General features: G+C 38.3%; 1 protein-coding gene across 2 annotated transcripts in view; it reads right to left on the reverse strand.

The window, feature by feature from the left end:
• Positions 1–12,167, reverse strand: part of ANTXR1 (ANTXR cell adhesion molecule 1) — a 268,927-nt gene that overhangs the window by 201,951 nt on the left and 54,809 nt on the right. For both annotated transcript variants that reach the window (XM_032291881.1, XM_032291882.1), the window contains exons 4-7: positions 4,867–4,948; positions 3,861–3,894; positions 2,565–2,644; positions 154–222 (exon numbers count right to left, since the gene is read on the reverse strand). In XM_032291881.1, the coding sequence (XP_032147772.1) occupies positions 154–222; positions 2,565–2,644; positions 3,861–3,894; positions 4,867–4,948 (265 nt within the window). The remainder of the gene's footprint in view (positions 1–153; positions 223–2,564; positions 2,645–3,860; positions 3,895–4,866; positions 4,949–12,167) is intronic.

Raw genomic sequence — 12,167 nt, forward strand, 5'->3', positions numbered from 1 at the left:
TAACCAGTAAGTCCTTCCTGCTTAGGATTTCTAGAAAAGTAACCCATCTCAGGGGCATTGATTCCATTGATCTGCCCTCCGCACTCACTAAACATGTTCTCCATCATTCACAAGCTCAGTATGCTCTAAACCTGAGAAAGTCCATGACCATACCTGTGTCTCATTGAAATCTTTCACACCAACACAGTAAACAATTGCACCAAGATCTCGGGACCTATTAGCCTGGGAAAAGGAAAGAGAGGACATTAGAAAGAGAAGTAATGACAAATGAACTCCTTTTGGAGCTGCCTGATTAACTTCAATTATGAGGTATTTAATGGGCACCTACCAGGTACAAGGTGCCATATTGGAGAAGGCAATCCCTGTTCCCAAGAAGCTCAGACTTCAGTGGATATCACATTGTAACCTAACACATGGTGGAACTGAGGGGAGTGGCTACTCCAATGGGAAGTGTGGAAAAAGACCCACCAAAGTAGAGACTTTGGTGATGGGCTTTGAAAGATGAGGGGAGGAAAGGGAAACTGCAGGCTAAGTTAAATATTCTGGGGAAATGGTTAATTGCTCTGATGGATTTTTACTGATATATGTTTCTTTACAATAGGGGTGTGATATCACAAAAGAATGGGGCCTTTAGAACTTGATATACCTGAGTTTGACACCTGGCTTTGCTCTCTGTAAAGTGTTTTGGGGATTAAATGAAAGAACATTTACAGAGCTCCTCACACAAGGCTAGAACCATGTGGATACTCATAACGTCAGCACATTTTTATTAAAGGCTCTGATAATCTGATTTCCAGATTCTCCAGTGTCAGAATGGAGAAAAATATTGGAAATCCTTGGTGCATACAATGTGTTCTTAATAACTGATAGCAAACATACAATGAGTGCTCAATATACGCATATTGATTGGAATTGTGTTACTTTTTCCCTTTCTTAGTACTCAAATCCACTTCTGTTTAACACTGAATTCTAGAAGGGACAAAAACATATGTCTTTTTTCCTTCATATTAGAAATATTCCCTGCTACTTTTAGGATAAAATTAACTTTTAGACTCAGCGTAGCTCCAGCCTTATTTACATCAACTCTGTGATTCTTCTCCTCCAGTTGGACTTTATATAGAGTTTCCAAGAAGGGAGAAGTTCAATTCCTTTATATCTTGAGCTTTATCTTTCTTTTTCAGAAGGTCTCCTTATATTGGCATTGGCACTCTGAATATTTTTCTAAGTTTGTATGTGCCATACCTAAAATTCCTTCCCACTAACCCCTATCTTAAGACTCTGACACTATCATTTATTTTAGTTTCAGTTCTTTCCTTATTAGGGTTTTTACTTTATTTGACTGTTATTTGGTACCTAAACAAGCCATCTTGCATTCCCATCACATAGTGAGTTTCCACTTTCAAATGCAGAGATGTATTATTTTCCAAATTCTCAGGGAGTGTCTGTCATATTACCTTGTGTATTTCCTCGTTGGAGTTGCCTTTTGTACTAGTGGAAGGAGTTTACCTACATAATTTCCCTAAGCCCTCTGTCAGGGGAGGCTTCAAAAGGCTGATTATTATTTCATGGTAAGACTCATGAGGGCAGCAGCTGTGTCTCACTCACCTCTGTGCCTCTAGTGTCTAGCAAATGGCCAAGTATATGCCAAGCTCTCAGTTAACACTGAATGAATAAACGAATGAATATATACTTCGTGTTTGCGGAAAGAGCTGAATTTGAAGTAAACAGTTGTTAAGAGCTTGAGGTAAGTGTGATGCTACCATTAACTTCTCTCTCAGAGCCTGCATCTCTAGGATGTTGTTTCTTTTTACCTGGGGCCTGAATGACCCTTTGTCACTCGTGAGGCTATGGTTTCGGTACATTTCTATGGATGACTTGTTTCCTTTCATACCAATTAGGCATATAGGTGAATGTGAAACTTGAAAAGATTTCCTAAGTATAAACATTAGTTTTCAATTCTTTAGCAAACTTCTTTTTCTACGTCTACTTATACAAGCTAAAATCTTCATTTAGGGAAATTTTCCACTTGCCTTGAGGAATAATTTTTGAAAACACAAAGAAAAGGAAAAAAGGAACTATTACAGGAGAAATAACAATTTAACTTTGTTACCAATTGGTGTTTAACTTCTGTTCTTAAGAGTGCAAATCTCAATGATAAATACATTCTGACAAGATTGGCTCTTACAGATTTCAAGTAATTCCCTTCCTCCTGTTTTAGTAGAAAATATATGGAAAAATTGTATTAATGTTTATTTATAAGTGATATACAGTATTTAAAAACTGTTAGAACAGTATAACACCATCAATAAAGGCAGGGTAGATATTTTTAATCCCTCAAAACAGAATCATATGCAAAAATTTTGAAAGGGGAAACCATTTACCATGTGTAAGACATGAAAATTCACTTGTAAAACGTGAATTATTATTATTATTTCTACATATGCAACTCTATTTCATTCAGGGGATTTGCAAAGAACACCTATCACCTTAGTAGAGAGAGTGTGGCCCACAGAAAGAAGCCCTGTTCCATGTATATGTTTAGACACAGCTAGGCTGTCGCTTACCTCCCTCTCCGAATAGAAAAAGAGATCTTCATGGAGTTCTCCATCAGTCAGGGCAATGATGACGCTGGCTGTCCTGTATCCTGTTTTAACACAATACAGACTGTCTCAGTCCACCCTGCCTCACCCAGGGAAACACCTCTCAGTCCCAGGATTCGACCTCTTAGGAGTTCAACCGCCCAAAGTCAACACTGAGAATCACCAACTTTTCTTTTGGAATTGGAAGCAACTCCAGCATGAAGAAGAACCCTCCACGGAGACAGACTTTATGGGGAATAGGTTTTGCTTTTGCATTTCTCAGCCTCATCTCGAAAAATGGCCAAACCTGGTGAAATGGTCACTAAACCAACACTTGGGATTAGCACCAGTGAATCAAGTGTGATTATTTTCTATTCGCATACATATAACTGTTGCCCAAGCTGTGAGCAAACTCCCACCTGGGCTGTTCGGGAGTCCTTGCCACCTGCTGCAATAGACCATACATACCACCCCTTGAAGACAGTTTGGTGGAAAGTCATAGTCATTATGATTTACAAGTCGACTGGAAGAATTATAGCAATTGGCAAAACCTACTAGAATTGTTTCAGAGATTTTGAGGCTTCTCATATCATGGTTGATTTATATTAGCAAGATTTGGTGTTGATATTGAATCTGTTCTGTTTGTTGTAGTTTATAATGAAACAAGAAATGGACACCTCTCCAGGCCTGGAAGGAAAATCTGTACTGTAATATTGAATCTCCTCTTTAAGAGATTTGACTGAGATACAGAAATGCTACTCATGAGAGAAACTATAGTAATAATAGCTAAAATAATAATAAAAATTTCTACACGAAGTACATTTTACATAATTTTTTCATTTAAATAAAACAAAGTTAATTCAAACTGGTATCTTGATCTTAATGTTATGTCCAGTCACAGCAATCAAGAGGCTTGGGGCTCAGAGGAGGACAAGAAAATTAAGTTTTACATAAAAATCCAAGACTTTACTAACCTATGCAAGTGTTTACTAATTTAATGAATTCAACATGCAAAACTATTCATGGGAATTAGACTGTGGCCATAATGGGACTTAATTACTTTTAGATAACTTTTCTTGGCATCAACAGGACAGTGGAATTTGACCCAATACATGCCACCTTTCTATGCATTCCTTGTTTGTGATGAAATGTGTGTCTAAGGATTACAGATAATCTCATACATGTCTTCTGAAACATGAAATTACTGAAGCTACTGTTTTTTACCAACAAACACGGAACAAGTTAAATAATTCATAGGCGTAATTTATACTATAGTCTTACCTTGACTGTTTTCATAATAAATCTGCTCACTGGCCTGAAAAACACATGAACGAGCCATTAGACTTAAAACCACGGTTTGCCACTCCAAAAACCATAGTGGATAATGGGCTCTGTTGTTGAATATGCAGTCAATTCAGTCATGATTCCTTATGTAATTCACCCAGGCTTTGCTCAAGTATCAGTGGCTGATATCCATGTAAAGTTACTCTCTCATTTAAGTAGTATACAGTCGTGTGCTGCATAGCAATGTTTTGGTCAAGGACAAACTATACATATGATGGTGGTCCCCTAGGATTATAATGGAGCTGAAAAATTCCAATCACCTACTGACATCGTAGCTGTGGTAACACTGTAGTTCAATGGATTACCATTTCTATGTTTAGAAACAAGCATCATTAGTGTTATAATTGCCTACAATGCATAGTACAGTAACATGCTGTATAAGTTTGTAGCCAAGGAGCAATGGGCTATACCATATGGCTAGGTGTGTAATAGGCTATACTATCTAGGTTTGTGTAAGTACACACTATGATGCTATCACAATGACAAAATTGCCTAACAAGGCACTTCATTGAATGTATTCCTGTTGCTAAGTGACAGATGACTGTAACTGTCAACATGGATCGATGTCTTATTCCTTATGGCCTAGCATTTGCTTCCCTTAAAGCTGGAGTCCCTGAAATTCTGCCTCAATCACTGAAGCTGACATCCAGTGAAGGACATTTTTGGAATGGCAGCGACTTGTGTGTGGCAGGAATTTGTGAATGCCAGCCAACTATTAGCTAACAACCCATTCATCAGGGTCAGAGAAGGAGGAAGGGAATCCATTTCTTTAGTTCTTTTGGATACAGTTATCAGTGTACAAGCTTATGGGAAGAAAATGTACTCTCTTGCTATTGGGTGCTATTCAGCCCTTTTAATATATGTGCCTTACCTCATCAGTCACCCTATGTTGATTTTTCAATATCACACTTTATATTTGGATTTAAAACTGTTTTAAAATTACCCTTTCAAATCCTTCATGCATGTAAGTGTCTCCTCCTGGCAGAACTTTCTGGAGTTCTTCTAGGCCTTGACGGATTTGTTCTCTGAAATCCAAAGACACTCTGTCAGTCTTATTCGAGCATTTTTTACTTTGCTGCTGTAGTCATACGTACTGGTCTTACCTCTGTGGATACTGCTATATAGTTCCACGAATTCCCCAAAAGCCTATCAAAGGGAAGGCCTTTATATTATCCATTCAGGGTCAGCCATAGCATAGGATGTGTGAAATTTCAAGGATTTAAGGGGAAAGACTCTTTTGCAGGAATCTCCATCTGCTTGTAAACACTTTCCTTTCCCTTAACACAGATAGCATTTCCCTTCTACACTGGAAATGAGTCTTTAAATGCTGCTCCTGATGGGACACACAGCAACTTAGGCACCAATGCAAATGGCTCATGGAGCCAGAAAGAGGTGAGAACCAAGAACCCAGGAAAAGGCTACCACAAGGACGCAGGTGGGAGAGGGTGGCGTCTAGAGCAAACTGCCACCCGCACGGGTGTGCCAAAGGAAATGGAAACTGAAAGCCCAAGGAATCTTCCACTTTCCAGGACAGCCAAGAGTATTTTCTGTGGGCCGGTGCCTGTGTTTTCCTACTCGGTTTGTTCAAGGTGACAGTGCGGGCAGGAAGAGGAAGTGGGATATGGCATTGGGAAGGAGTCCAACTGGCAGTTGGAAATATACATGATACGGGGGCCAAATGCAATCTTTGTGGACCATTCTCTCTGGGATGTAAAAAGCCTACATTCATGTTCCTGTCTTTAAAATAGCTCCATATAGTACCAAAAAGGATACCAAAGTATAATTTCTGATTCACATACTTTATTCATAAACTGTAACCCTATGAAGGGTTTGAAATTTTGCCTTTCTCCCACCGGAGTCTTTTTAGTGGTAGAGGGTGGAGATGCTCTATTTAAATTAGGAAGAGAGACTCCTTTTGAATAGCAAAAACCTAACATTTAGTGAGCATCCACTATATACAAAGTAGTGACCAAAGATTTCTGGTTCATTCTCATAATAATCACTCAAAGTGGGTATTACTGCCCTCACATTACAAGTAAGAAAACTTGGGCTCAGAGAGGTTAAGTAGCAGAGTGGAGACTTGAAGTCAAATCTGTTTGACTCACGAAAGGTTTTCTTCTCTGCAAAGCAGCATCCTAGGATGGACCAACGCTAGAGAAGTGGGAAGCTTGCATCAATGAAAGGCAATGGTAATTACTAACGCTGTCTGGGAACTTATGGCTCTGGGAACTTACGATGCCAGGCTCTGTCTAAATACAGGAAATACAGTTGATCCACTTAAGCATTATGACAGCTCTTTGCGGTAGTACTATTGTTACCTCCATTTCACAGACAAGGAAACTGAGTCACAGAGCGGTTACAGAACTTACCCAAGGCTCCTGTAAGTGGCAGAGGTGGGATTTAATCCCAGAGGCCCTGCTTTTAATTAGGATGATAAATGCTCTCTCTTTCTCTAATGTTTATCCTGGCATTGCTTGGAGGGGGAATTCTAAATAAAATAGTAATCTTTCTTTAAAACCGATGTGATGGGGAGACTGTGGGTGAGGGTGGATTCCCAGACTGCTGGAGGTTTTAAAAGAGAAACTGAAAAGGAGTTTGCCTGAGCCTGTCCCTGGGCTGCTGATGCTTCATGGGTGGAATATTTAATACCAAGTAACTCAGACTTTGGAAACTGACTTTTGTCTTTTCAATGCCCATCTATCAGACCACACGCCCAGCTGCCCAAGTCAGAAATTAGAAGGCTTCCTTGACCCACTACCTTGACTCTCCCCTCACCATCATCACATTCTGTTGGTTCTACTTCAAACATGTCTTGAAATGGACGACTTCTCTGTCTCTTCAGCCAACACCATTGTCCCAGCCACCATCATCTCTTGCTTAGCCACTGGGGTGGTCACCTGCTCTCTTTTGACTGGCCTCTTGCCCCCTTTTCCATTCTTTTTCCATAGGCTGCAAGAATATCCTTGAAGTACAGATCAAATCATGGCATTCACTCTCCGGCTCAAAGCCCTTCAACAGCAGTCCATTATACCTGGGATTATATCCCAAATCCTTGTCATGACCTTCCATTGCCTATGTGGATGGCTCTTGCCCCCCTGTCCAGCCTCATCTCACATCACTCTGCCCCCACTCTCTTGCCTTTAGCTACCTTGGTCTTCCCAACCCCCCTTCTCCAATAGTCACTTCATATCAGCAATCACTGCTGCCTGGGAACACTATTTGACCAGCTCTTCATGGGACTAATTCTTACCCAGCCTTCAGTCCCAAGTTAAACGCCACTTGCTCAGAGTAGTTTTACCTGAACTTCCTAACCTGAATTGTCTTCCTCTATTAGACTTTTTCTTGGTACCCCACAATTTTTGCTTTATGGCACTTAGGACATTTTATAACGAATAACATTTGATTATGCAATTGTTTGTTTAGGTTTTGTTTGTTTTGAGTTCTAGACTTCGTTAGGTTTTGTTTGCTTCAGTTCTAGACTGTAAATTCCATGAGGACTGGGCCATGACTATTTTGGTCCCCACTATATCTTCTGTGCCTACTGAAGGGGTGAGTGGAGGGAACGGATGTCTCCATTGTTAATTATTCTGGGAAGAAGCCAATTTTGGGGCAGGGATGAGCTTCCCTTGGCCATGTGGAGGGAGGTCAAGCAGGACCTGACCTGGTCATTGGCCAGACCTGGTCACTGACAAGTCTGGGCCCATGTGGCGGTTAAACATGATTCTCTATGTTCTATTTCTTACATTACCTCCAATATTCCAAAAAATCCTATCAAAAGGCATACTTTAATTTCAAACTCTGTTGTTTGGTAAAGAGAAAGAGCATATATCTTGGAAGATAAAGATGAGAACAGTGCCCCCCACCAAGACCATGTAGGTGGCAGTGCAAGGCACCATAGTCACCTGGCAGGGGGGAGCTCTGCCTCGTGGGTTGGCAGTTTTATGAGGGTCCCAGAAGCAGAAGTAGTGGCAAGGGGACATGAGGAGGAGGCTGGGATGGGAAAATTGGGGTTTGTATGTGAGCACACAGAGGTGGCACCATAGAATCCCTCATAAGAGCTGGGGGCATTGTGTGGCAGAGGGCTAATTTCTGACAGTCAGGTGGGAGAAGGTTGGACATTAAAAGTAAATGTGATCTAAATCTTTGGTCATTGACTAGAGAAGTCTGGGACATTTGGGTAACACTAAAAGTGGACTATTGTGTTAAGACTTGAGATTTAAAAAGCGGGCAAAAAAAAAAAAAAAAAAGGCATCTTGGGGGTGTGGAAAAGTTTGCTTGGCTTCACTGTATTTTTTCCCTGCCAAATAAAGTCTGGGAACTGGACTATTTTCTCTAAGCCTATTTCCTTTTCTTTACAAGTATTTTCTTAAGCTTTCTATTTTTTTGGTACCAGAACAAGCAAAGCTGTTTTGGAAAATGTCCTTATCCTTGAAGCTTTTTATCTGGCAAGATATAAACTCACTAGTCGCGAGTGGTGATCACAACCTCCCCATTATACCGCCCTTACTGCTCAAAAGATCAAATAACACATGGCCCCATCTCCCTACTCTCTGCCCTTCTTGAAGGACCCACATCTAAGCAAACAAAACGGATGGTTTCATAGGAATTGTCGGTGTATTTTAGTTCTGGGGTAACGGAACTATTAATAAGGGTCTATTCTTTATGTTCTCGGAAACTGAAGGACATTGGAAGAAAGATCTTTTAAGGGATGATAAGAACCTCTCTGAGGACTTGGTTATTACCAAGTGAAATGTTATCTTCCTGGGAAATGAAAGAGGCTGGGAATCCTATGAAGAGAGGCTGCTATTACAGCGTGCCTGTTTCCCTTGGCGATTTCACATGTCTGCCAGTGTTCCTATTTAGAAGCTAAGGGTTTCAGGCCACATGTTTTGTGTTCCTTTTGCAACTCCCACTACACTTAATAACTGGCATCAAGCAGGTGACTGTCGAATGAATGATGGGTGAAGACACCCATCATTCATTCATGGCCACTGCTATTTGTTGAGCATAGCACTATGCTGGTTTATAGGGGTAGAAAGTGGGGGGAATAAGTCACAGTGTCTTCTGGGCTTTCTGTTGTTCTGGGAATTTCTCTACTCTTCATGATACTTTCTGGGATTCTGGTTGTGTTATGACAGTTTGATAACATTGCTGATAAAAACATTAAAAGACGAACGCACATAGAATGGCAAGGAGTACTTCAACAAGCCTTTATCCCAAATATTCTACTGAGGTTTCCACTGCAAAATTTCCCTTAGGATTCTGCAATGGTTACCTTATTTTGGTTCTAGAAAAATAACCTCCATCACCATCCAAAAATAATCCAGCATCAGCTCTGCATTGTCAACTTCCTAGTCTTCTTGTAAAAGAGCTTCTGTGGAATTGGACTCTTCTCAAATGCTTTGCAGTTGTTGGCTTTGGTTCTCAACTTATACAGTAAACACCTATCACTATTTATTACCACTAATGGCACTCTTGCAACATTTCCAGATGGCCTTATGCCTCCAATTGTTGACTGCAAGTAAACAGTATAGTGAACAGAAGAACACAGATTAATTAAAGACATTTTGCCGTTACTTAGGAGTCACAAATTTCTATGACCAAATATAGTCATTTCTTTATAATGTATATAAAACATAGTCTCTTTGGGACTTTTACCTAAGGATAGGCCCACATGATTAATACAATATCTAGATGCATGCTGAACCAAAGCTCTTCTTGTGTACTTTTTAGTGAAATATAATTTATATATAGTAACATGCCTAGATATTTATTTCCTTTATAGTTGTTGAATATATTTCTATGAAATTGTTTATAATATTCCTTTATTATCTTTTAACATTTTGTAGGATTTGTAGTAATAGCCCCTTTCCTGATATTATCTGTAAGTTGTATTTTCTCTCCTTTTAGAAAAATCACGCTTACTAGTGGTTTATCAATTTATTCTTTTAAAATATTCAACTTTGAGCTTTGTGATTTTCTCTATTATTTGTCTTCTATTGTATGTCTATTTTCAATTTTACTGATTCACTTGTTATTATTTTCCTTTACCTATTTACTTTGAGTTTAATAAGTTATTTCTTTTTACTTTTCATTGGTTTTAAATCATTTAAGCTTTTCTTCTTTTCTAAGAAAAACATTTAAAGCTATACATTTCCCCTAGGTACTACTTGGCTGCATCCCACAAATGTTGATATGCTGGGTTTTCATTTTTTGTTGGATACATTTTCTAATTTCCCTTGTGATTTTTTCTTTAACCCATGGATTGTCTTTGACACACATATTTTCTTCAATAGCTTTTTATATCTGGTAAATACTTTTTATCTTGAAGTCTGCTTTGTCTAATATCCATTCCAACTTTTTATGATTGGTACCTGCACTGTATATCTTCTTCCATTCTTTCACTTTTAATCTATCAACATATTTACATTTAAAGTGTGTCTCTTTGACCATATATAATGTATGTGGTGAACTATTTACTAATGTCCTGAAAGATCACCGCTCCCCCTGTATGGTCCTCTCCCATACTGGCTCTGCATGTGGCTATGTAACTTGCTTTAGCCCACAGGACATCAGTAAACAGAACAAAAGCTAAGGCTCTATTAGCACATGAATATGGGAGTTTGTTGGACTGTTGCAGCCACCATGAGGGAAAACCTGGTGTTTTCAGCTCTTTGAGAAGGAAGAACCATATTGAGAAAGAGATCTTCAGTTGTTCCAGATGCATTATATTTCCCAGTTGGGCCTAATCCCAGCTGATCCTATATATAAGCTGCATAAATAAGTCCAGGTGAAATTAGCATAAGAAATTATTGTTTCAAGCTACTAATATTTGGGGTATATTTTATGGAGCAATAGATCAATGATATGCTAGATCTTGCTTCTTTAGGCAGTGTGACATTCTTTGCCTTTTATCTGGAATCTTTAGTTCATTTTATATTTAATGTAAGTCTTGCCATGGTTGGGTTTAAGTCCACCATCTTGCTGTCTTGCTATTTGCTTTCTAATGGTCACTTATGTTCTTCGTTTCTCCTTTCCTATATTCCTTTGCATTGATCATATACTTTTTGGTATTTCATCTAGTATTATCTATTAGATTTTTAAAAACATAAAGCTATATATCTTTTTTGTCTTTTTTAAAGCAGTTGCTCTATGAATTATAATAGGCATCCTTATTTTATCACAAGCTACTATAAGTTAATATTATGCTACTTCTCATACAGTGGAAGAAACTTTTAATATTATACTTCCATACAGTTCCCTCTTGTCCTTTGTGCTATTATTGTCATATATTTTATTTCTCTATTTGTAACAAATCCCAAAATAGTATTATTATTTCTCTCTTAATTGTCTTTTTACGAAATTATTGAAAAGATAAAAAATAACCTTTTATATTTACCTAAATATTTATCATTTCTGGCACTCTTCTTCTTTATTTTTAATTTGTTTTTGTGGATCTAGTTTATACCTGGTATCATTTTTCTTCACCCTAAATAATTCCTTTAGCATTTTTTTTTCATAGTGCAGATTTGCTGATGATGATTCTCTCAGGCATCTTCCCCCTTCAGAAAATTTCTTAATTCTGCCTTCAATATTTTAACTGGATATAGAATTCTAAGTTGATTTTTTTCTTTTCTCTCTTTAAAGATACTGGACCATTGTTTTCTAGATTTCATTTTTTCTTTCCTAATGAAAAGAAAGTTATTACTTTCCATGTTGTTTCTCTTTAACATATATTTCCTCCATTCCCTCTGGCTGCTTTTAAGATTTTTTGGAAATTTGACTATGATGTATTTAGGCGATGCTTTCTTTTTATCGGTCCTGCTGAGGTTCTTTGAGCTTCTGGGTCTGTGTGTGGGTCAGGTTTGGTATTTCAATTACACTAACACATGTTATCAAGTAGTATGGATCACTTGATTTTATCCCATAAGTCACAGGACTGGTTCATTCTCTCCCTCTACCCCTCAAACTTTTCTCTTTCTGTCTTTCAGTTTGGATAATTTCTACTCAGTTGTTTTTAAATGTATTAATACATTTTCTGTGGTGTTCAATCTGCTTTTAAGTCCATCTAATAATTTTTTCATTTCAAATAATGCATCTTTCAGTTCCACAGTTTTTACTTCGTTCTTTCAGTTTTCTCTTAAAAATTTCTGATGACCCGTATCTTCCCCCATTATATTCACCTTTTCCTGTAAATTATTTATCCTATTTATAATAGTTGCTTAAAAGTCCCTGTCTGTTAAT

Source organism: Sapajus apella, unplaced genomic scaffold (assembly GCF_009761245.1).
Source record: "Sapajus apella isolate SASKATOON/1434 unplaced genomic scaffold, GSC_monkey_1.0 scaffold26, whole genome shotgun sequence".
NCBI lineage: Eukaryota > Metazoa > Chordata > Mammalia > Primates > Cebidae > Sapajus > Sapajus apella.